The sequence below is a fragment of the Ranitomeya imitator genome, chromosome 4 (genome assembly GCF_032444005.1).
Source record: "Ranitomeya imitator isolate aRanImi1 chromosome 4, aRanImi1.pri, whole genome shotgun sequence".
NCBI lineage: Eukaryota > Metazoa > Chordata > Amphibia > Anura > Dendrobatidae > Ranitomeya > Ranitomeya imitator.
The window spans coordinates 676,223,005-676,250,267 of record NC_091285.1 but is presented as its reverse complement, the minus strand read 5'-3'; the positions used below and the strand labels follow the sequence as shown (position 1 = coordinate 676,250,267).

At 42.4% G+C, this 27,263-nt stretch overlaps 1 protein-coding gene across 1 annotated transcript in view; it reads right to left on the bottom strand.

The window, feature by feature from the left end:
- LOC138677298 (mucin-17-like) overlaps window positions 1-26,655 on the bottom strand; it is a 105,038-nt gene extending 78,383 nt beyond the window's left edge. Inside the window, exons 1-3 of the mRNA XM_069767333.1 lie at window positions 26,498-26,655; window positions 17,483-18,025; window positions 3,307-3,552 (exon numbers count right to left, since the gene is read on the bottom strand). Coding sequence (XP_069623434.1) covers window positions 3,307-3,552; window positions 17,483-18,025; window positions 26,498-26,543 — 835 coding nt within the window. The 5' untranslated portion in view covers window positions 26,544-26,655. The remainder of the gene's footprint in view (window positions 1-3,306; window positions 3,553-17,482; window positions 18,026-26,497) is intronic.
- Window positions 26,656-27,263: the final 608 nt, after the last annotated feature.

The following is a 27,263-nucleotide window of genomic DNA, read 5'->3' as shown; positions in this document are numbered from 1 at the left end:
TCAATGTGAAGAAAAATGGCCACAAACTGATCTTCATTATGCTGGCCACTCCCACGAACACTTAAGCCTGAATTACTGAAGCGTATTCAGGAAGAAGAAAAAGCCGGCGGTGGAACTTCCATAACACATAACAGAGCATGCGCGGACGACCACGTCAGGAAAATAATCAGCAAGACATTATGATCACATATCTGTGTACGTGCGTGCATGCAGGCAGCAAGAGGACCTTGCAATACAGTGCGCAAGTGCGCCAAATTAACACAAATTCATAGGGACCAAAGAAATCACAAGTGGTTTTTTTGCGCATGCGTGTCCGTTTAACAAATATGCTAAGTATCATAATGGGGTCATAGAAGACTCGACAGTCACATGTGAGTTATGCGCCTGAGCGATGAAAGATCCATATATGCAACAAAAAAAATACTTTTTAAAGGGGAAGGCACAAAAAATATATATATCAATAAGAGGACTATACAATAAAGTCTAATAAATTAATAAGAACCCAAGAAGGTCACATGCAGGTATTTACGCATGCATGTCAGTTTAACAAACATGCTAGATATAAAGATCAATGGAAACTGTAATGATCAAAGACGAAGAAGAATGTCGCCAATAAATCAGTAGAAACATCATTTCTTATAGAAACCGGTAAATAAAACTTCTTCATTCAGGCCTCTTGGAGCCAGGCTATTGAAGTTGTAAATTCACCTGAACTCACGTCTAAGGAGTTCATCCATGGTGCTGCCTCCTCTGATAGAGGTAGAAATTTTGTCTATAACCAGAATTTGCAGTTGCTTACAGGAGCCACTATAAAATCCAGAAAATGAGATGCCACGGGCGTGATGGGCTTAATAGTAGTAGTACCCTCAGTTTTTGTCTGTAAAATATGGAATCTAGATTGTGGGGACAGTGAACGTGATCGACCCGCGGCTGTATGCAGCAGAGCCGATCAGACAACTGCAGCTTCTAGTTTCCCATGGAGACTATTGAAGCATGCAAAAAGTTAAAAAAAAGTTTTTAAAAATATAAAAAAAAAATTTTGAATTATAAAAGTTCAAATCACCACCCTTTCGACCCATTCAAAATCAAACATACACATATTTGGTATCACCGTGTTCAGAATCACCCAATCTGTCAATATATAAAGAGAATTAACCTGATCGCTAAACGGCGTAACAAGAAAAAAATTCAAAATGCCAGAATTACGTTGTTTTTTTGGTCGCCGCTACATTGCAATAAAATGCGGGTGATCAAAAGATCGTATCGGCACCAAAATGGTATCAATAAACAATTCAGCTTGGTGCACAACAATTAACCCTCACCCAGCCCCAAATCACAAAAAAATGGAGACGCTATGGGTCTCGGAAAATGGCGCCCTTTTTTTATTTTTACGAAGTTTGGATTTTTTTTCACCATTTAAATAAAAAAAGAACCTATACATGTTTGGTGTCTATGAACTCGTAATGACCTAAAGAATTATAATGGCAGGTCAGATTTAGCATTTAGGGAACATGGTAAAAAAGTTGCACTTTTTTTTTTTCCAATTTCACCACACTTGGAAATTTTTCCAGTTTTCCAGTACATGATATGTTAAAACCAATCATGTTGTTCAAAAGTATAACTTTTCCTGCAAAACACAAGCCCTTGCATGGCTATATTGACCAAAAAATAAAAAACTTATGGCTCTGGGAAGAAGGGGAGCAAAAAATGAGAACGCAAAAGCGGAAAATGGCCCAGGGGTTAAAGGGTTAAATAGGTTTATCAATAATTCAATAAAATGGTCCCTGTCACATAACTCTAACAGCAGCCTGTCCTATAAGAAAAAGAGGGCGAAGGAGCTTGATCATGCTAGTTCAAATGCAGACAAGATGATAGACCTGAAGGATGCCATGCTTCAGGCTGGTGCATCGCAGCAATGAGAAACCAGGGGGAAGACTGAAGAGACGCCACATCCAAGGCACATCCAAGTTAAATAAAAGTCAATAATTCTTTACTCTGTATCCATTAAAATGACAAAGGATATAAAACCTACGCATTTCTGGCGAGCCACTTGCTCTTAATCATGGTACTGTGGTGCTCGATGGAAAATCATCAATTTTAAATCTCTTGTTTGTCATTTTAATGCATACAAATTAAAAATTATTGACTTTTATTTATCTTGGATGTGCCATCTCAGCAGACTGCCCTAGTCACGTGTCAGGATTGGCTGCAGTCTGAAAAAGCATTGCTCCATAGACCTGTGTCTCAACTGACAGAAGCTGTATCGCAAGCATACATATCTCGATGAGTCAAGGAGAAGGCTGTGACGTCAAAATAAATAAATCTTTTCCTCAGCTGAGTAAGCACAAAATATTTTATCTCCAGCGTCAGTCCCCAATGCTCAGTCACCTGAAAAGATGATACATTTCTTCTCCTATCACTTACTTCTCTGATTGCTCTGATACGTGTGTTTACAGTATTCTGACAGTTGAGACAAAGGTCAAGGGAGCTGATTTTCTTCAGACAACAGCCCATTCTGACATCTGCCTAGTACAGGCTGCTTGAATTATGTGATAGGGCTATTTTATCACATTCTTGGAAAGCTCTTTTAAAGGGTGATTTACATCTCAGTCTGTCATAGGCTGATATAGGAAGTACTCTATCCAGGCTCTGACCGCTGGAGGGGTGGGCTACAGAAACAGCTTAGTGGATTGGCTCATTTATTGATATATTTTTTTGCTCCACAATTTGTTTTGCATTTTTTTTCTCTTCTCAATTTAATATATCCTGCATTGGTATATTATGCAACAGTGCATAGTAAATCTCTTTCAAATTCGCGACATATATTTACATTTTCATAGCATTAAATCTTTACTTTTTGTAGTTGCAATTTATTTTGCAGGTACTTCTCTCAAACATTTCTCCTACTTTATGTGTCTGTACCAGAATTTGGTTTTGGTATACGGTATATAATTTGGTTATGTATAGGATACAGGAGCTATTTTACTAATAATGTCACAGCAGTTGGTCACGGTTGGCCAAGGTCTTAGGTTCATTGTTCATCTATATTCTGTCTCAATAATATTGTGCTATCATGTGTTCTTGATAATACTAATTGTGCTTTATCTGCTCTATTGTGGCATAAAAAATGTCTTACCACATTTTTTTTTTCATGGACCAACAGAAACCGGTAATGTTTCGAGCTTTCAGTTGAATCTATGTTATTAAAAAGTTTAGGTTTTTCTGTGGGTCCTAAATGGCAGTAGAAGTTCGCCTAACAATGGCCAATGCCAAAGAGCATCTGATAAATATCAGAAAGACACTTACGTGGCGGCTTGGTGGTGGTTGCAGTGGGCTTTGGTTTAACAGTAGAAGTTGGCATGTTTCCAGATCCTTTTGATGGTGAACCCTCTTGAAGTTTTGCAATTTCTGGAGACTGCACCCCAGTATTTCCGATCAGCCCTTCAGTATGTTTCTGTTTCTGTCCAGCCTCTTTTCGGGTCATTGTCACATTTCCAACCTTGGTTTTTGGTACGATCAGTTCTCCAGACTTTGAATTATTTTTCCCTAATACTGTAAAGAAATAAATTAATTCAGTAGGAATTTATATATTATTTTTGTTATACTTTTTTTATATATTGTGAATTGAACTATTTTGTTAAAATATGGTCTCTATGGTTATTTTGCCAAATTTAGGCATAGATAAAAGAATACTATTACTCGCTGCTAACATAATTCTTCAATTTCTCCCGTAAACTCAAAAAGGCACTGTAGGAGCATTCCAGGCACTACCAAGTTTGTGAGGTTTTTTATTATTATTTTTATAGGATGGACAACCTCTTTAATATTCAGTTTATGTAGGACCCTCCAACAGACAGATTATTTAGTCATATTTTATCTCTATTATTCATCATTGTATGTTCCACTGTTTCTGCAACTCATGAGTTACGGAATAATTTCCTCAAGTAAAATGAACAGTTTCACCATTCGTATATAAAGTATGAAACGTCAGCTCCTCCAGAGCAATATCTACTCTATAAAGCTTTTTGTAATTGGCTAAGAAAGTTGGATCCAAAGTCTGGAAGACCCTGTATCAGAACAGAATGTCCAAATATTTGCAAAAGCTTCAAAGCTTTAACTTGGTCTCAAATTTCTCCAGACCTCAATTTAATCAAACATTCATGGCCAATGGCCAAGAAAGGTGGATCCGAAGTCTGGAAGACCCTGTATCAGAACAGAATGTCCAAATATTGGCAAAAGCTTCAAAGCTTTAACTTGGTCTCAAATTCCTCCAGACCTCAATTTAATCAAACATTCGTGGCCAATGGCCAAGAAAGGTGGATCCAAAGTCTGGAAGACCCTGTATTAAAACAAAATGTCCAAATATTGGCAAAAGCTTCAAAGCTTTAACTTGGTCTCCTAATTCTCCAGACCTCAATTTAATCAAACATCTGTGGTCAATGGCCAAGAAAGGTGGGTCCAAAGTCTGGAAGACCCTCTATTAAAATAGAATGTCCAAATATTGGCAAAACTTCAAAGCTTTAACTTGGTCTCCAATTTCTCCAGACCTCAATCTAATTAAACATCTGTGGCCAATGACCTACTTCTTACTGCACGCTGGAGATCCAGTGCCTAGGGTGGCTATAAAGCCTTAGCTGGTGCAAGACGCCTGCTGTTATGAGTGGGTCACACTATTTATACTTGATCTAACACTGTGCTGAATATTTTCCTTAACCATATGTCCTGCATGTAGACATACCGAGTTTAGTGCCCCCTTAATTCTTGGGCCCTTGTGTGGCTTCTTCGGCTTCATCAATGTTTTGTCCACCCCTGGGTCACACTATTTACACTGATGTATTGTCCTGCAGAATGTTTTACTCAACCATGTGGCCCACATACAGAAATAGCAAGCTGTCCGCACCCCTAGGCCATGTTCACAAGTTCAGTATTTGGTCAGTATTTTACATCAGTATTTCTAAGACAAAATCAGAAATGGAACAATCAGAGAAAAAGTATAATAGAAACATATGCACCACTTCTGCATTGATCACCCACTCCTGGTTTTAGAACATATCCGGGAGAAGTGTCACTGGATGCACTGCTGATAATTTAATTAAATGGAATATTTTCCTTAGCTACTTTATTTTAACAGGTTTACAAAGTCAGCGCATTTCAAGGTCAATGCAGGACCTCTTCATCAGGACAAAAACCTAGTGGATCATTGTAGTAGATGATCTTATATGTGGTCCTCCTTTAGAAAAATCCCACCAAACAGGCACATGATAATGGCAAAGTTCATCATATTAAAAAAAGATTAAAACGAAAAACAATCTTACTTATTTTAAAAATGAAATGCATTAGGACATAAAACACAGTGAGCTGATGTTACTGAGAAACAAAAAATAAATAATATAAAATTGTGCCTTGCCATCCTCAATGAAAAACACATGCTTGGGCTTATGTGTGTTTGGAAAACAGGGGGATTCGAACAGGTGTACATAACCACATACCATCGAAACCTTCAAAAAGAACCTGAAGACCTACCTCTTCCGAAAAGCCTACAACCTGCAGTAACCACCGATTGACCAAACCGCTGCATGACCAGCTCTACGCTCGCCTACTGTATCCTCACCCATCCCTTGTAGATTGTGAGCCCTCGCGGGCAGGGTCCTCTCTCCTCCTGTACCAGTTTTGACTTGTATTGTTCAAGATTATTGTGCTTGTTTTATTATGTATACCCCTCCTCACATGTAAAGCGCCATGGAATAAATGGCGCTGTAATAATAAATAATAATAATAATAATAACCATATCCATAGATCCATTGTTGCAAGCCACTGACAGGATACCTTGAATAATCTTAAAACACACATGTGTAAAATGTGTAAGGAACCAGAACAACCCTGGAAGTATTTTGTCAAACTATTTATCATTAAAAAAAAATTCAAATATTTGTATAAGAATTGTAGAATGAAATTAATTAAAATGAATCACGACTAAGAGTATTTAAAAAATAATTAAAATATATATTTTTGAAGAAAAAAGAGCCGTGCAGAATATCATCAAAAAAGGCATTTTGTATGCCTAAAGCCAGAATTCTCAATAAACAAAAAAATGTGTCAAGGTAATGGATAGAATTTAAGCTTCTGTATCACCATAAAACCATCATGAAACAAAGGACTCACCTGGCGGGGGTCCAGGAGAAGAGAGGTAGAAGCCAGCTATATGATGAAGAACTGAACTCGCGCGGCTAAGAAGACGGGAAATGTTCCCTGTGTTATCTTAGTGCTAAACAGTCAGTGCTCGATTGGGAATGTTATGAGAGACAAAATATGGACTTTGAAACATCCACAGAGAATAATGAGGTGAAACTGCAATCAAAAAGTGACCTCACAAAAGAATAATAATTTTAAAGAAATATGGTGCATGGGCACAGGAGGAGCTGATGAATTACATTGCATAGTGTATGTTTATGGTGAATGAGAATAAGAACGGGACAAGAAGCTCTTACAATACATCTATACTTGTGGAACAACTAGATGGTGGCCCGATTCTAATGCATTGGGTATTCTAGAATATGTATGTAGTTTATTTATGAAGATTTTAGAATAATGCGATGAATACACATGATTTGGCCGGCCACGACCAATTAGCGAAACGTGGTTCAAATCCCGCGCCAATTCCCAGGGCGCAACCAATCAGTGAAGCCAGGGCCGGCTCCAGGTTTTTGAGGGCCCCGAGCAAAAGGGTCTCACAGCCCACGTAGCATATTCCACAGCCCGCGCAGTATATAGAACAGCCACTTAGTATATAACACAGCCACATAGTATATAGCACAGACACGTAGTATATAGCACAGCCCATGTAGTATATTGCACAGCCACATAGCATATTGCACAGCCACATATTATATAGCACAGCCCACGCAGTATATAACACAGCCCATGTATATAACACAGGTCACGTAGTATATAGCACAGGTCATGCAATATATAACACAGCCCACGTAGTATATAGCACAGGTCACGTAGTATATAACACAGCCCACATAGTATATTGCACAGCCATGTAGTGTATAGCACAGCCCACACAGTATTTAGCACAGGTCATGCAGTATATAACACAGCCCACATAGTATATAGCACAGCCCATGCAGTATGAAGCACCTCCCACATAGTATATAACACAGGCCACGCAGTATATAACAGCCCACGTAGTATATAGCACCAGCCACATAGTATATAACACAGCCACATGAAATATAGCACAGCCACATAGTATATTGCACAGCCATACAGTATATAGCACAGCCATGTAGTATATAGCACAGCCCACACAGTATTTAGCACAGGTCACGCAGTATATAACACAGCCCACATAGTATATTGTTATGATCCGGTGACCTTGGAGCTGCATGAGAACTTTCACTGGAGAAGATGGCCACTATACTGACCGCAATCCTGAACTTAACACCGCAACTAGAAGTAGCTGTGGAGTGTACCTAACACACCTAGACACCTCATCACAGCCGGTGGACTAAATACCCCTAAAGATGGAAATTGGAATACTATCTTGCCTCAGAGAAAATCCCCAAAGGATACACAGCCCCCCACAAGTATTGGCGGTGAGTTGGAGAGGAAAAAACATACACAGGCAGAAAAGCAGGATTAAGCACAGGAGGCCACTCTAGCTAGATAGGACAGGATAGGACAGAGTTCTGTGCGGTCCGTATAAAAACCCTTCAAAACATCCACCGCAGAATATACAAAAACTTCCTACATCTTACTAAAATATGTAGGAGCGTAAATCTGCAACTCCAGTGAATCCTACAATCAGAGCAGGAATAAAACTGAAACATGCACACAGCAGTGTGCCACAGATACAAAAACCAAACACTTATATTTGCTGAATTTGGCAGCAAGCAGGAGAAGCCAGAAAGTGATCCAACACTTCACAAGGAACATTGACAACTGACAAGGGCTAAAGGATCCTGCACACCTAAATATCCCAGTCAGAATTGTAATCATCCGATACACCTGGCCAGGACTGCGAGTAAGAGACAACTGCATTCCCACCTACAACCACTGGAGGGAACCCAAGAGCAGAATTCACAACAGTATGTAGCACAGCCCACCCAGTATAAAGCACAGCCCACACAGTATAAAGCACTGCCCACGTAGTATATAACACAGCCCACGCAGTATATAACAGCCCACATAGTATATAGCACCCGCCACGCAGTATATAACACAGCCACGTAGTATATAACCCAGCCACATAGTATATTGCACAGCCACATAGTATATAACAGCCCACGCAGTATATAACACAGCCCACGTAGTATATAACACAGCCACGTAGTATATAACACAGCCACATAGTATATAACACAGCCACGTAGTATATAACACAGCCACATAGTATATAATACAGCCACGCAGTATATAACACAGCCACATAGTATATTGCACAGCCAAGTAGACACAAAAGAGAATAGTAAAACCAAAAACACTCAGTTTGAAAAAAATGTTGCAGTAATCCGCAAGTGCTAGTAAAAGATGTAAAAAACAGGGTATTTGGTTGATACGTTTTTTGCAAAAAATGTATACTAAGCTGCTCTACCAAACTTCACGGTATACCCTTATCAGAGCAGTCCTAACTAATGTATGCAATCCCTATCTGATGTATTTAAAAACCTGATCATCTGTATATTACCTGTGTGAACAGGGTTCAGAGAGGAAAAATCCATGTGTGCATACAGAGTAGAACAGCTTTTGTGCAGATAGCCCAAGAGGAGTGGTGGGTAGCTCCCCAGTCTTGTAGACACAAGAGAACAATTATGGAAACAGGAACTCATGGGCTACTTGCACAGTGAACAAGTCTGTATGATCATGTTCACACACCACCAAGAAACCTGAAGACACAAAAGAGAATAGTAAAACCAAAAACACTCAGTTTGAAAAAAATGTTGCAGTAATCCGCAAGTGCTAGTAAAAGATGTAAAAAACAGCTTAGTATACATTTTTTGCAAAAAACGTATCAACCAAATACCCTGTTTTTTACATCTTTTACTAGCACTTGCGGATTACTGCAACATTTTTTTCAAACTGAGTGTTTTTGGTTTTACTATTCTCTTTTGTGTCTTCAGGTTTCTTGGTGGTGTGTGTTAGGACTGGCGGAACGCACCAAGACAGATGATAAAGGTGCGTTCGCAGTCCGGGGTCCACCGTGCAGGTGGAGACCTGCTGCTAGTAATTGGCAGACAATATGGCGGTACACTAAAGTATACACGCGTGGGTTAAACCTCACCCAGCGTGAAGAAAGCGATCCTGTTAACTCACAGGACCGCAGTACCGCACTAGAGGGCGAGCAAGTGGTCAGCGGACTTAACCCCAGAAGGGATTGAAGCCCGATTAGACCCTTGCTGGCGTAACACCGCAACTGGGTGTGTAGAGAACCTTAGGACAAATATGTGCACAAGAGTGCGAGCGATGCCGCACTAACGGACGCCACTAACCACCCAGACTCGGGTATGGAAAGCGCAAGGCAAGCGCACGGCGCCGTACTGGCAGGCACAGCTATAGGACGCTGAGATGTGTGTATCGTGTAGATGGCAAGTCGGGCGCTAGATAGCTACCATCATCCGCGAACAGTCAACAACACTAGGGAGGGATATTTAGGAGCTTTCATCCTTCGACATACATCCATCTACACACACACATAATAACAAGACAATACTAGCGCATGGCCGTGCGGTCATGCGCAGTTTATATAGGAGCAGCACAGGAAGTGGCCACAGCACTTTTGCCCTTCTAGGACCTGCCAAGAGGACCAATGGAATGTGCTGCAGAGCCTGAGCACATGACCCTCGATCTCCAACGGGAGACCCTACGCTGGGCATGCTCAGTACATGCAGACAAGGACTTAGTCCCAGAGAAGTCCGCTCGCTGCTGACCAGTACTGACTTTAATGGCAGAGACTGGAGAAGCAGCACTAACTCTCTGAACAGAGTGAGAATGAGCAAGACGCTGGGACCGACGTCCTTGCTGAGCAGGCTCCACTGCGGCTGGACAAGAATGGGAGACCGCAGCGGAAGTGGCTCGAGATTCCCCCAGTGCAGAAGCGGGAACTCGACCCCTAACATTACCCCCCCTCCTAGGGCCCCCCCCTCCTTGGGCCTCGCTACGTTCAAAGGCAGCAATGAGCTGCGGAGCCCGAATGTGCTCCACAGGCTCCCAGGTTCTATCCTCTGGACCATGACCCTTCCAATCCACCAAATAAAATTTTTTGCCACGTACCACCTTGCTTCCCACAATAGCATTCACCTCAAATTCATCCGTGGATGAACCTGATGTCCCAGCAGATGACTCAGAAAACCGAGACAAGCGAACGGGCTTTAAGAGGGAAACGTGAAAGGTATCGGTGATACCAAGGCGTGGAGGAATGGCCAAACGGTAAACCACAGGGTTGACCTGTTCCAGAACTTTAAACGGGCCAATGTAGCGAGGAGCAAACTTAGTGGACTCAACTCGCAGCCTGATGTTACGGGCGGAGAGCCACACTAAGTCGCCGGGAGCAAAGACCGGAGCGGGGCGCCGGTGTGTATCAGCCGAAACCCTCATTCTCTCCTTGGAGGCCCGGATAGCATCCTGTGTGCGGTCCCAGATGTCACGTGCCTCCACCGCCCAGTCTGCCACCCTAGAATCGGTGGAGGACACGGGCATGGGCACAGGGACACGCGGATGCTGGCCGTAATTAAGGAGAAAAGGAGTTTGACCAGTGGAATCGGCTACGGCGTTGTTCAGGGCAAATTCCGCCCAAGGTAGCAAAGATGCCCAGTCATCCTGCCTAGCAGAGACGAAATGTCGCAAATATGTCACCAGAGTCTGGTTGGTTCTCTCCACCAACCCATTCGTCTCGGGATGGTAAGCAGAGGAGAGGTTTAACTCTATGCTGAGTAAACGGCAGAGCTCTCTCCAAAACCGAGATGCGAACTGGGGACCCCGATCGCTGACAATTTTATCAGGCATACCATGCAAACGGAAAACGTGTTTAACGAACAACACCGCCAAGGCCCGTGCTGAGGGTAACCGAGGAAGCGGCACCAAATGCACCATCTTAGAGAAATGGTCAGTGACAACCCAAATAATGGAGCAGCCACGCGACTTGGGTAGACCCACCACAAAGTCCATTCCGACCATCTCCCAGGGCCTGTCTGCCACCGGTAGAGGGTAAAGCAACCCAGCAGGCCGTTGCCGAGGAGACCGATTCTGGGCGCAAGAAACGCACGCCTGAATGTAGTCCCTGACATCTCGGGCCATATGCGGCCACCAGTATGTTCTCGCCAAAAGCTCTGATGTCCTCTTGGTCCCAAAATGCCCCCCCACTCTGGAGGAGTGAGCCCAAGAGAGAACCTCCGGTCGCAAGTTAGCTGGCACGAAAGTCTTGCCCGGGGGCACAGACTCTAGCGAAACCGGAGCTACAGTTCTCAGGCTCTCAGAAGGGACAATAAGCCGAGGCTCCTCCTCCTCCTCCTCAGATGACACTACGGAGCGGGAGAGAGCGTCGGCACGAACGTTCCTCTCCCCGGAGAGAAAATGGAGAGTAAAATGGAACCGGGAGAAGAACAGGGACCATCTAGCCTGGCGAGAATTCAGCCGCTGGGCCGTCTGTATATACACCAAGTTCTTGTGGTCAGTGAAGACTTGGAAGGGAAAGCGAGCTCCCTCCAAGAGGTGTCTCCACTCTGAAAAAGCCAACTTCATGGCTAGCAACTCCCTGTCCCCGATGGAATAATTCCTCTCCGCTGGTGTGAAGGTCTTGGAGAAGAAGAAGCAAGGATGCTTCCGACCTTGAGCATCCTTTTGGAAAAGGACTGCTCCAGCACCAACGGATGAGGCATCCACCTCCAAGATGAATGGTTTATCTACATCGGGGCGATGTAGGATGGGAGCGCTAGCGAAGTGTGACTTAATCGAGAGAAAGGCCTTGGAGACCTCCTCTGACCACAACTTGGGATTTGCTCCCTTCTTGGTGAGGGCGACCAAGGGAGCTACCAAAGTTGAGAAGTGTGGAATGAACTGGCGATAATAATTAATGAACCCCATAAAGCGCTGCACCGCTTTAAGAGAATGGGGTTCCTGCCAGTCCATTACAGCCTGTAGCTTGGCAGGATCCATAGCCAAACCCTGGGCAGAAATGATATATCCAAGGAAAGGCAAGGACTCCTGCTCAAACACACACTTCTCCAACTTAGCGTAGAGGGAGTTTGCCCGTAAGAGGTCGAAGACTTTGCGAACATCTCTCCGATGGGAGTCTATATCTGGAGAGTAGATGAGAATGTCATCCAGATAGACTACGACCGAGGTGGTGAGCATATCCCGAAAGATGTCGTTCACAAAGTCTTGGAAAACGGCTGGGGCATTACAGAGCCCAAAGGGCATCACTAGATATTCATAGTGCCCATCCCTGGTGTTAAAAGCCGTCTTCCATTCATCCCCCTCACGGATGCGAATCAGGTTGTAAGCACCCCGCAGATCTAACTTTGTAAATACCTTTGCTCCCCGTAGCCTATCAAAGAGCTCAGATATCAGGGGTAATGGGTACTTGTTCTTAACGGTAATGGCGTTAAGACCCCTGTAGTCGATGCATGGACGTAAGTCTCCAGTCTTCTTCTGTACGAAGAAGAACCCAGCCCCTGCCGGTGACACTGACTTCCTAATGAATCCTCTTGCCAGATTCTCCTGAATATACTGGGACATTGCCTCCGTCTCCGGGAGAGATAACGGGTAGACTCGACCCCGGGGAGGCTCAGCACCAGGCAAGAGGTCAATAGGACAGTCATAGGGGCGGTGAGGCGGAAGGGTCTCCGCAGCTCTTTTGGAGAACACGTCTGCATGGGACCAATAGTGCTTGGGGAGAGAGGAAAGATCTGCGGGTACCTGTGTAGTAGCAACCTGAACGCACTCCCTCTGACATCTACCCTCACAGGATTTACTCCATCCCAAAATTCTCCCAGAGGACCACTCAATATGAGGAGAATGGTAGCGAAGCCATGGCATCCCCAACAGGACCTCATCAATTCCCTCAGGAATGACTAATAGGGAGATTATCTCCTGATGTGATGGAGACACAGATAGGGTGAAAGGAATGGTTTGGTGGGTAATCTGTGAAGGTAGTGTTGACCCATTTACCACTCGAACGGTCACTGGCTGGGCGAGCATCACCAAGGGTATTGCGTGACGCTGGGCAAAGGCGGAGGACATAAAGTTACCCTCTGCCCCAGAGTCCAAGCATAGCTCGACCGTGAGAGTGGATGGGCCCATGGTAATTGTCCCCTTGAAGGACAACTTTGAGGCAAACGTCGCCGTGTCTAGTGTACCTCCTCCAACTGCCACTAGACGCTGACGTTTCCCCGACCGCTGAGGACTCTTGGAGGCAAGACGTCCTGACTGCTGGCAAACATGACGAACCTTATGTGCACGAGCGGATTGAGACTTGGATCCCGCTCGTGTCACCTCCAAGGTCTCATGTGACTCAGATGCCTGGACTGGAGATTTCAAAGGTTTGGCGAAGGTAGGAGCCAGCCGAAACCTCTGCCTACACTGGGCTCGTTCCAACCTCCGCTCGTTAAAACGGAGGTCTATACGAGTAGAAATAGATATTAACTCCTCCAGTGTGGCAGGAATCTCCCTAGTGGCCAGAGCGTCCTTAACATGATCAGCCAGGCCCCTCCAGAATATGGGGATAAGGGCTTTATCCGACCACTCCAGCTCGGAAGCTAAAGTACGGAATCGGACGGAAAAATGGCTGACCAAGGACTCACCCTGAGTTAATGCCAGTAGTTGGAGCGCTGTATCATGGGTGAGTTGAGGTCCTAGAAAGACCTTTTTCAGCGTGCCCAGAAACAACGGAGCACTCTGCACCACATGATCATCACGCTCCCACAGCGGCGTAGCCCACTCCAACGCCCTGCCCGACAACAGCGAGACAATAAATCCCACCTTAGCCCGCTCTGTAGGAAAACGTGCAGCCAGGAGCTCGAGATGGATAGAGCACTGGCTCACGAATCCACGACAATGTTCGCTCTCTCCAGCAAACTTGTCAGGTAGTGGGAGACGGGATAAAGTCGGAGCAGGGGTGGCAGTGGACAAACTGGCTGCGGCTACACTTGCAGCCTGCACAGCTACAGCAGTGACATCCACAGCTGAGGTTGTACGCTCAAGAGCCGCCAACCTTCCCTCCAGCTGCTGGATGTACCGCTGTAAACGCTGGTCGTCCGCCATTTTACTAGCCAGACCCTGGCGCTAGTATTCTGTTAGGACTGGCGGAACGCACCAAGACAGATGATAAAGGTGCGTTCGCAGTCCGGGGTCCACCGTGCAGGTGGAGACCTGCTGCTAGTAATTGGCAGACAATATGGCGGTACACTAAAGTATACACGCGTGGGTTAAACCTCACCCAGCGTGAAGAAAGCGATCCTGTTAACTCACAGGACCGCAGTACCGCACTAGAGCGCGAGCAAGTGGTCAGCGGACTTAACCCCAGAAGGGATTGAAGCCCGATTAGACCCTTGCTGGCGTAACACCGCAACTGGGTGTGTAGAGAACCTTAGGACAAATATGTGCACAAGAGTGCGAGCGATGCCGCACTAACGGACGCCACTAACCACCCAGACTCGGGTATGGAAAGCGCAAGGCAAGCGCACGGCGCCGTACTGGCAGGCACAGCTATAGGACGCTGAGATGTGTGTATCGTGTAGATGGCAAGTCGGGCGCTAGATAGCTACCATCATCCGCGAACAGTCAACAACACTAGGGAGGGATATTTAGGAGCTTTCATCCTTTGACATACATCCATCTACACACACACATAATAACAAGACAATACTAGCGCATGGCCGTGCGGTCATGCGCAGTTTATATAGGAGCAGCACAGGAAGTGGCCACAGCACTTTTGCCCTTCTAGGACCTGCCAAGAGGACCAATGGAATGTGCTGCAGAGCCTGAGCACATGACCCTCGATCTCCAACGGGAGACCCTACGCTGGGCATGCTCAGTACATGCAGACAAGGACTTAGTCCCAGAGAAGTCCGCTCGCTGCTGACCAGTACTGACTTTAATGGCAGAGACTGGAGAAGCAGCACTAACTCTCTGAACAGAGTGAGAATGAGCAAGACGCTGGGACCGACGTCCTTGCTGAGCAGGCTCCACTGCGGCTGGACAAGAATGGGAGACCGCAGCGGAAGTGGCTCGAGATTCCCCCAGTGCAGAAGCGGGAACTCGACCCCTAACAGTGTGTGAACATGATCCTACAGACTTGTTCACTGTGCAAGTAGCCCATGTGTTCCTGTTTACCTAATTGTTCTCTTGTGTCTACAAGACTGGGGAGCTACCCACCACTCCTCTTGGGCTATCTGCACAAAAGCTGTTCTACTCTGTATGCACACATGGATTTTTCCTCTCTGAACCCTGTTCACACAGGTAATATACAGATGATCAGGTTTTTAAATACATCAGATAGGGATTGCATACATTAGTTAGGACTGCTCTGATAAGGGTATACCGTGAAGTTTGGTAGAGCAGCTTAGTATACATTTTTTGCAAAAAACGTATCAACCAAATACCCTGTTTTTTACATCTTTTACTAGCACTTGCGGATTACTGCAACATTTTTTTCAAACTGAGTGTTTTTGGTTTTACTATTCTCTTTTGTGTCTTCAGGTTTCTTGGTGGTGTGTGAACATGATCCTACAGACTTGTTCACTGTGCAAGTAGCCCATGTGTTCCTGTTTCCAGCACAGCCAAGTAGTATATTGCACAGCAACGTAGTATATAGCACAGCCCACGTAGTATATTGCACAGCCACGTAGTATAAAGCGCAAGCCACATAGTATATAGCACAGGTCACACAGGATATAACACAGCCCACACAGTATATTGCACAGGTCACACAGGATATAACACAGCCCACACAGTATATTGCACAGGTCACGTAGTATATAACACAGCCCATGTAGTATATTGCACAGCCACGTAGTATATAGCACAGTCCACACAGTATATAGCACAGGTCATGCAGTATATAACACAGCCCACGTAGTGTATCCCTGTTAAAAAAAGAATTAAAATAAAATATAGTTATATACTCACTTTCCAGTGGCCCCTGGATCCAGCCTAGGCCTTTAGCGATGCTTGTTGCGATACTATGTTCCCAGTAATGCCTTGCGGCAATAACTCGTGATGATGTAGCGGTCACGAGACAGCTATATCATCTCCGGTCATTGCCGCAATGCATTCTTGGGACCGGAGCGCCGCGAGGAGCAGGAAAGGCGCCGGAAGGTGAGAATATAATGATTTTTTAAAATTATTTTTATCATTATATGTTTTTACTATTGATGAGGCATAGGCAGCATCAATAGTAAAAAGTTGGTCACACTTACAGGGTTAGTGGCAACGTTAACAGACTGCTAAAACGCTATGTGGGCAATGACTGGAGGGGAGTAGGGAGCGGCCAATTCGTGACCGGACTGTGCTTGTCACTGATTGGACGTGCCCAACCGGCCGCGACCAATCAGCGACGCGTGATTTCCGTGACAGAGAAACAGACAGACAGACGGAAGTGGACCTTAGACAATTATATATATAGATAAATAATTCATTAATGAGACTATCTGGCTCCTTAATGAACACAGCTAAAGGGATTGTAAATACTACTTGAAAAAACCAGGGGAAAAAACAAAAATGAAAAGGAAGTGCCTTACAAAACAGTGTCTGTCATCTCATTAAGGCCATTTGGGGATAGGGTATTAAGTTTGTACACCCAGTATATCTCCTGTTGTGCCTGTTTGGGTTTTTTCCTAAAGAATGACCACATATAGATATGAACATCTACTACAAGGATCCACTAGGTTTTAGTCCTGATGAAGAGGTCCTGCGTTGACCTTGAAACGCGTTGGCTTTGTAAACCTGTTAAAATAAAGTGTTTAAGGAAAATATTCCATTTTATTCAATTATCAGCAGCGCATCCAGTGACACTTCACCCGGATATGTTATTTCTCTAAGCCCTTTGAACTCGTGTCTTGCAGCATCTGATTTATGCTTTTGCTACTGGGTGCTTTGGTGAAATGCCACCAGGTCATCAGATCCATGTTGTTTTATGTGTTGTTTTAACATTTAAAACCCTATTGTGAGCTCATCCTTTTCCCAGTTTGCCTTACTACCACTCCTAGTTTTGGCTTACAGATACTGATGTAAAATACTGACCAAATACTGAATATGTGAACGTGACCTGTTATGGATAAGCAAACACAAACCTTACTCCAACTGTAAGATGGAAAGAGAACAACATAGACTAGTAATGTTTTTAGCACCAGATTGAGTCCATGCTATGAACAGTTTAGACTGTTCTGTGAGTCTGAGTTTTACCCAGAACTTTCAATGCACCTAATAATAAATACTCCAATGGAGAGCGTCTGATGAATATCAATAAGATACGGTACTTACATGGTGGATTAGTAGTGGATGCAACAGGCTTTGGTTTCACAGTAGAAGTTGGGCTGTCTCCAGATCTTTTGGGTGGTGTAAGTTCATCTTTGGATCCTTTAGGAGTTTGGGAGTTTTTTGGAGGTTGCACTAGGATGTCCTCTGTTTCAACATCTTCAAACATTTCAACGGTTCTCTTCATTCTAACTTTTTTCTGATCATTGTAGTTAACAATTCTCTCATCCAAAACCATGGTATTCTGCATTTTAGGATGATTTTGTTTTTGCACTGCATCTTCTCGAGAGTTTGTAAGAGTTTTGGCAGTTTCTGGAGGCTCCATCGGAGCGTCCTCTTGTTCAATGTCTTCAAGCATTTCTACGTTTTTCTTCATTTTTGATTTTTTCTGCTCAGTGTAGGTAACCATTCTCTCCTCCAAAACCATACTTTCCTGCCTTAGAGGATGTCTTTGGTTCTTCATTGTATCCTGTTGCGAGTTTGTGAATTTTCCAGCATTGGTTCTTTGAATGGGCATATCTTCAGACTTTGGGTTGTTTTTCCCTAATACTGTGGAGAAATGATGTCAATTGTAATGTTATTAGAGTTTATTTGTTTGTTTTCTATTATTTTATGTTATTTTATCTTGTCTATTGAAAATGTCAGTTTTAACAAATTCAGACAAAAATAAAAGAAGCAAAACTGTTCACTGCTAAAAATATAGCCTCCATTTTTATAGTAATTTCTAAGTCAAACACAGGAGTAAAAAGGGGCTGTCAAACCACTACAAAAATAAAAAATAATCTTTAAAAACTCTTTAAAATAAAACAATAAATAATATTTACTTTATAGTTCCTTTTCACTTCTATCCCAATAGTGATTGGGTTCCATGCCAATATTCGCACTTGGTGATTGGTCCAGATGGACGTGTGACTGAAGCCCATCATAGGCTGCAGCAGTAAATAATGGGGGGCAGCAATTAAACGAGAGGGAATTATTTTTTATTTTATTAATTTTAAGCATTCTGAGGATTTTTGTTTTATAATTTTTATTAGTGGATGGACAATCCATTTGAAATGGCAAATGCCGTGAGATTAGCTGAACATTCAATCATGGAGATAAGCTATCCTGGTAAGCTTTGCCCTTGACCATGTAATAAGATATATTGGATGTCAGTTTGTGTTCTTTTTTATGTCAAGCACATTTCTGTAATGTTTTTTCCACGTATTTGATTTTTTTTCTATTATTTTCTTTAATCAATGATCTATAAGAGATAAAAAATGATCTTATCAGTGGGGGTCTGATCACGGAAATCATCATTGACCATGAGAATGGGATTCCTGCGTCACTGCTTTTGAACAGAAAAGGTGGTCACATTTGTGAATGAAACTGCCTGACAATGCTGGAGAACTCAGGACTTCCCATTCTTCTGGATGGATGATAACCCCCTTTTAATAATTACTAATATTACTAATTTGGGTATTTTATTATATTTTTATTATTGTTATTCATAACAGATGTGTTGACAAGACATCGAGCATATATCACATACATTTTTCCGGCTGCCTTTTTGTGGCAAAATTTACATTCCCGGTAACTGTCCATGAATCATCGAGACTTTCCTAAATTCATAGCCCTGGTCCAAAATACAGCAAATGTGAGAAACTCTCAATCTTACCTGTCCATCGATGACTGATAAATTGAGGGATAATTGTTGTTGGCCTGGACTGCGATCGTCCAGAAGGAAGGAGGGACCCACTGGTGACCAACATTGTTTTCAACTACATGTGCATCATTGGGACGCATATAAAATTTAAACTATGGTGGAACAGAAAACCATTAGCTCCCATCAATTCATTTAGGAGTCCATCAACCTATCAAGAATTAATACAAAGTCTTCTGCGTGGGGTGCAATATTAATTAAAGAGGAAATTAATATGAAGCCTTCTGTGTGGGGGCACTTTTAATGGAGGAGGGAAATAACATGATAACTTCTGTGTGTGTGGGCATTATTAATGGAAGGTGGATTAAATATAGGAATTTGTTTGTAGAGACAATATCAATGCAGGCGAGAATTAATATGAGGACCTCTGTGTGTGGGAACTATCAATGGATGTGGAAGTTAAGAAGAGAATGCTTTGTGTGGGCTTTATTAATGGAAGGTGGAGTTAACATGGGAAATACTTTTTTTTTAACACTACTGGGGCAACAATCTTGTGTGGGTCTAGGTCCAAAATTTTGCATGGGGCTCATAAAATGCACAAATGTATACTTCCTTAGCTTCAGTCTTGGTTCAAGTAATCCTTAGAGTTTGAGATTACCAAATTCAGGGGAAAAAAATCATGTTTTTGGGGGGAATTTTGGAAATGTTTGTGACATACGTGGCCATTCAGTGATTGTGTTGTAGACTGCAGCAAGTCAAGGGTTTTGCCAGCATAATGAATGAAAATGAATGGGTAATGTTACTGCTCTTCACAGTAGCTGGGTCTCGCAGAACGCAGCATGAGCCGAAAAAAAGGCTGCTGCTCAAAGCTTATGGAACGTCTGAATTAGGCTCCATAGGCTTAGAATGATGGAATTGTGGAATGTCATGTGAAGCGTTGGATTGGTGAATTGGTGAAGGAGAGACAGTGTCTTGTTTTTATTTCTCTCTTTTTATGTTTTTCAGGTTTCCATGTTGGCTATGTTGGATTCCCTAGACTACATAGGATTCCCTGGGCTACTTGGGATCTGCATGTTTTTTTTTTTTCAAACTAAAGTAAAAAACACAAACACAAAAATAGTTTCAGTGCTGGGTTACTTATGGGAGTGTCTTATTGACACCTCTCCATTACTAACAGTAGGGCTTGATGTCTGCTGTGTTTTTGGACAATTCACAGCTGACATCAACCCTAGGCCCCATTACCCCAATTGCAACAACACCTGGGCCTTATAGTATTTAAAATAGTATTTAGTAAGTTTGCTAACACCTCAGGTGCTTCACAGGAAAAAATGCAAGGTGGAATGAAAAATGTAAAAATTCAGTTGTTTTCCATTTAACTGTTGTTTAGCCCTAAATGAATCAAATTCCGAAGGAATAGTATGGAAAAGATTGTAAATTTGCAGATTGTAAGATCTTTGCGGCATCATCAATATCTTTGAATTATTGTGTTATCGTTAACTTTGTTATGACTGTTCTATATGAACTGTTGAATTGTAAAGCGCTGCGGAATATGTTGGCACTATATAAATAAAGATTAGTATTATTGTTATTATTATAATTATTATTATTATTATTATTATTATTAGAAAATCAACCCAAATGTGTAATGCAGTTCCTCTAAAGTGCATCAATAATCAATCCGTGGTCATAAATATGGACTCAATGCTGGGCTTGGAAGGGAAGGAGTGCTATTTGGCATTTCTTGGAGAACAGATATTACTGAGTTTGCTTGAACCACATCACTTTTGCAGAGCCCCTGAAGTAGCAGAACAGTAAAAAAAAACAATAAAAAGTGACCCAATATTGGAAATTACACCTTAGAAGAAATTCATCAAGGGGTGTAATGAGTACCTTGAGCCAACAAGCTTTTTATAGATTTTTATGGCATTAGGCAATGAAAATGAAAAATAATATTCTTTAAAACAAAAATACTGAGTCCCAGAACAAGCTAAAGTCCTGCCCTATTATCACTGGGTGCAGCAGATCTTTAACTACTCCAAACTCATGGGACTCAGTGCCACAGTTCAAATTTATAGGCACTCTGGCTATGGGATAGTCCTTTGATCACCAGCACATGCCCAAGAGATTTTCGGCTATGAACTGTTGGATGAGTGTGGCCCATACCAGGGTCACCAAACTCCCCAAATCCAAGAGTCCAGACACCAGTACCTCATTTATTTCAATGCCTTCCTATGCTGCCGTCCTTCTGTCTGTTTTGTGGACATGGGACAATGGACGGCTATGTGCCCAGGGAAGTGACATCTCCAACAAATTAAGTCCTTACCAGTGGCCTTTGGAAACCTATCAGTGACTCCTTGGGACCTCGGACTCCCCCTGGATTGTGGCTCTGCAACCCTTTTTGGGAGAGTCAGGCTCCTGTTGGGTTCCCCAGTACGAGTATGCAACAATGCCGGATTTCCTCAAGGACTGAGAATACAACAGCTGATAAAACTGAAGATATAGCTGTTAAACCCTTCAGAAGCGGCTGACAAAATTAGTGATTTCCTAAATTCAACAAATCTCTGTACACTCCAAGCAAGGGACTCTGAAGCTCTAATGTCTTAATTTATTTCACAGGACATAGTGGAAACCCTTAATGGACTTCCAATTATATACTATAAAAAGCTCAGCAAACCCTTATTACCCCAACTAACAAATGTATTCAATATTTTTTTTACAAGGCTCCACTCCTCTCAAACAGACCCTTGAATCATAAATATCAATAATATCTAAGGAGAGTAAAGACCCAGAACTATGTAAGGCTACTTTCACACTAGCGTCGGAATCTCCCCGTCGCAATGCGTCGGGGAGAGATTCTGACGCTAGCGTTTAACGTACTGCACAACGGAGGCAGCAGATGCATTTCTCCGGCGCATCCGCTGCCCCATTGTAGGGTGCGGGGAGGTGGGGGCGGTGTTCCGGCCGCGCATGCGAGGTCGGAAAAAGCGGTCCGTCAGGAGCAAAAAACGTTACATGTAGCGTTTTTTGCTCCCGACGGTCCGCAAAAGCACGACGCATCCGTCGCTCGACGGATGCGACGTGTGGCAATCCGTCGCAAATGCGTTGTCAATACAAGTCTATGGGGAAAAACGCATCCTGCAAGCACTTTTTCAGGATGCGTTTTTTCTGCAAAACGACGCATTGTGACGGATTGCAGAAAACGCTAGTGTGAAAGTAGCCTAAGAGTCACTGCCCGATCTCTTTATTAAATGTTAAGATATGGCCAAAGATACTGGCAATAAGAATTAGCAAAATTCTTCCAAAATTGATTCACTCTGACCAAACAGGTTTTGTGAAGGGTAGACAGAGAAATGATAATGCTTCCAGGATTTTACTTTCAATCACACACGTACTGGAAACGAAAACCCCGTTAACGCTTCTACACAGGTTGAAAAAGTGTTTGATAGGGTTAGCTTGTTATAAAGGAAGATTTGTGGATTTTGTCCACGCTGCTTGCCAACTCGAAGCCAGATGTTGATTAGTGTCATATAGTCTCTGAAATGCATTGAATAAACCACCATTAATTTCTCCACTACATCTGGCTTCGAATTGGCAAGCAGCACGCACATAATCCACAAATCTTCCTTTATAACATTCTTGTCATTGTCACGTGTCGACCCGTGGATCTGTGGCAGCTGGCATATAAACACTTTCACTACACCACAATCAGGTGAGCAGCTCTTTGCCAATACAACACTTGTAAATCGTGAGATAAGACCCTATCTGCACTTTTCTTTTTTATCTGCAAGTTTTTATTACCAGTGATAGGATTAGTTGGCATTAAAGATGGGCGAACCCGAACAGTAAAGTTCGGCATCCATATTTAAGACCTATTGTTCAGTCACAGACACCGAACAGGGCCTTACCCAGGAAGTCCGTGTTACTATTCGGGTTGGCTACCCGAACACCAGGTGTTTGTCGTGCTGTCATGTGCATGGCAGCGCAGCAAACACCGCTTCTGATCGGCAGTGAAATCATCCCCACCGGTCAGAGAGCCGCCATCCCATACTGTGAAAAGACAGCGTAAGCGCTCAGTTGTGATCAGAGGTATAAAGCTCACCTCCAGTCCCTGGTGTCAACTGATGGGACAACTGCTCCCATTATCCAACACCTGCAGCCGTTAATAATAGTGAGAGCAGGAGCGGCGGATGAGAGTATTCCTCAGCCACTCCTGCACTATAAATAAATAATAAAAAAAAACAGGGAGCCGTGGCTCTCTGACCGGTGGGGATGATTTCACCTCTGATCATAAGCGGTGTTTGCACATGACAGCGTGGCAAACACTGGATGCTCGGGCCCTCCATTCCAGTGAATGGGGTCCAGGTTCGGGTCTGGGTACTGTTCTGGTACCCGAACCCGAACTTTTTGTAACTGTTTGGACAAAGCCGCCGGACCCGAACATCCAGGAGTCCGCTCATCTCAGGTGACATTTTATGATAAAGACATTAGAGAATTTTGCTTTTCCAGCCAGCTCTATCAGAGCAATCCTAACGCTTTACGCATTTCCTTCAGCAAAAGGGAGGCTTAATGGTGCTTTCTCCCAGAGCTTCAATACCCAAAATGGAATGTGTCAGGGATGCTCTCTACCATCCTTCATCTTTATTCTCAAAATGGACACTCTAATACAAATAATTAAGCAAAACTCCCATATAATGGGATTGTAGATGGGAAACATGGTGCAAAAACTGCTGATTTTGCAGACAGCCTCCTCCTACTTCTCACTAATCCTACCAAAGCCTTCCCTAAACTCATTGAACTTTTAAAACAGTTTGGTGAAATATCAAATTTTAAAATAAACTTAGATAAGTTACAGGCCCTCAAAACTTCTGCTTCATCAAGAGATATAGAGAATCTCAAAAAAATTACCCCATTTAATTGGCCAATAAATCATATTAAATACTTAGGTGTTTTGGTCACTAGTGATCCAAAAGACATTCCAATTCAACTTTGTAAAGTTAAATAACTACATCGTATCTCTTCTAAAAACATATGACTTAGCGTACTTGTCTGAGTCGGGAGAATAAACGTGTTAAAATCATACATTCGCCCAAAGGTATTGTAGACTATGAATATAAATATGTGTGGTCACTACAGAAGACAGGAACACAAATTATTTTTTCAAAAGACCATACTAAGGACCAAAGGGCACTCATTACAGATGGAAGAAAAACGATTCTGACAGCTAAATAGGAACGGGTTCTTTACAGTTAGAGCAGTCAGACTGTGGAATGCCGACCACAAGAGATAGTAATGGTCGACACTGCAACAGATTTTATAAAAGGGCCAGTTGATTTCCTCGATATCCGTAACATTGTGGGTTATAGTTAAAGTAGTGACAAATGGACAATTGGTGGAGAAACGTTGAACTTGATGGACCTAACTATGTAACTGTAATATGCTGCCCATTCATCTACCTAAGGCATTTTTCAATATGATCAGGAAACCTTTTCTAGCTATACATTGAAATATAAAAAAGCTAGATTACCCTACAGATTACTAACCTACCCTAAATCACTAGGGGAACTATGTATCCTAGACATATACTCATATTCCAAAGCAACTCATGTAGGTGGATGATTTAACTTAGTGCAGACGCAAAAACAACCCATGGATAATAACTTGGAACTTCTTCTCTTAAGTAAAAATTCTTACCAATATTCATGGATTGTTATACCACCTCCATCAAATAATAACAATATCGAGATCGGAAAAACAACCTTAAAAATCAGAAGAGACATACCATAATCAAAAACATTTATACATCTAACACGCCCAATCTGTGCTATTCCCTATCTTTTCTACCTCCACTACATAGACGTATATGATCTGTGTTCACAACTTCCTACCTACACTAAATCGCATTTGATAACAATAAAATACCCATGATAAACTCCTGGCTCAAAGAAGCCAGAAAGCATCCCGTAAACTTCTTACAACAAATCCACGTCACTCACCTTTTTAAACAATTTAAAGTTAATTTCCCGAATATGGGAAAATGGACATGGCAAGATCTACTAACTAAATCACATTTTTCCTAAAATGATTTAAAAAATATATAGCCGCCTAATTTCCCCTATAATACCCTTTAAACCAGCTTACATCTTGCCTTGGGAAAAGGAGCTAGGCATTAACCTAAAGGAAACTGTAGTTAATAAGATACTTTTATACTCCCATGGTTTTTCGAGGTATGTGCTTCTTCAAGAAAATTTCTATAAACTTGTACCCAGATATTACAGAACTCCGGAGTTCTTATATCTTTTAGGACTATCTTACTCTAATCTCGTCTGGACATGTAAATCAGTTATAGGTAGTATGTTCCATATTTTCTGGACATGCTCTAACATACAGATTTTCTGGACAGAAGTAAATAAAACACTGAGCAACTTGGGATTAATGAAAACTGACTTAACACCAAAGCAAGTGCCGTTAAAGCAATTTTAACCCATTACTTGCCAAATTAGCAATTTTCTTTTTTTTTATGACAGATTTTTAATGATTTGGGTCCTAATGAATCAGAAACATAATTTGCAAAAATAATTACAAGTACGGATTTCTCAGAAAAGGGCGTCCCAATATTCAATTAAAAATGACAATGACATTGTTTCCTATTTTGAAAACACTCATTTTACAAACACAACACAAAAAATTGGAACTAATTATAAAAATTATAAAATCTTAGTTGCTAGAAGCTAAAGATTAGGCGTCCCGAAAATGGACATTGGTAGATAATGGGTTAAGACAAAAATACATGACTTGCTAGCATTAATGATTGGAACAGCAAAACAAACATCACCTCTCAATTTATTGGAAATCCCCCTCTCCTCCATCCCATATGGAATGGATAAACAAGATCCATTTAATATGTAGACTGGAGGAAGTTTCAAGTTGGGAAACACACTCGAATTCAATTCACCTAAAAACCTGTCCCCCTTGGACTCAAAAGTTTGGTAGTGACGCCTTACTAACTCAAGCCAAAGCATGATTTCTTCTTTAATTGCTTAAAACTCTGCTACAGAATTACCCATTTATGGCTTAGCTTACCCGACCGCCTACTCCATACTATGCTCAGGCCAATGGTTAGGAAGATTCAAAATGATTTTGTAAATTGGGCATGAGGTCGTGATAGGGTTTTAGGTGTACAAGACTCTACATTCATCCATCCTCCTAAATTTAGCTATTAAAATTTCAATGAATCAATTACAAATTTTACACACATTTTTGAGAAAATTATTTCAATTGAGATTTGACATCCAATGTCTTTTTTTTTCATTGAAACTTTGACGGAAAAATGAAGATAACAGACATTAAGACATTCAGAACATTTTCCAGTGCCCTCTTACCTGTTAAAAGTGGTAAAACCAAGAGTAGGATGACCACCCGTGTCATGATTCTGTTATTCCTGAAAATCCCAATGCAGTTTCCATTCAACACCAATACCAGTCAGAAAATTAAAAATGAGGAAACAATCAAGGATCGTCACTTATATTGCAATGATCTTTGACACTACACAGTAAAGACTATAAATGTCTAAATGACTTTCCATATCGTTGTTATTAACGGGTGGGGCGTGAGTGGCTATACATTTATCTACTTGTACTATGTAATCACCTGAGTCGTCTCATAAGCAAGATAATAAAGAACAAGAAATCTAAAAAGCAATAAAAAATAAAAAATGTAACTAGTATGTGATTAAAACTTTTAGGAATTATTTTAGAGAGTTGAGTTTCTTGGTTGCTTTACATTTTAATATCTGAAGACCTAGATGATTGAAATGTCTTTTTCTACTATGCAGTTGGAGCACCCCCAGACACAGGGCCATGAGTTCTCGGTACCGGGCCTCTCTGGTTCGGTTCTGAGGCTGTCACGGTGGCTAGACCCGGTCCGCGACCCTGCTAAGGGGTGTCCAATAAAGGTGATGCAGTCTGTCAGGGGTTCGTGATGCCACCTGTGGGGTCCGCTGGGGTGATGGAATGGCAGCCGGATGGTATACCTTCCCACAGGTGAAGTATGTCCCCAGGGCTTCCCAGTAAGGTGGATGGTGATGGTGTGAGGTGCAGACAATAATGAGGACACAGGGTTGCAGTCTCTTTACCTCTTTACTGAAGA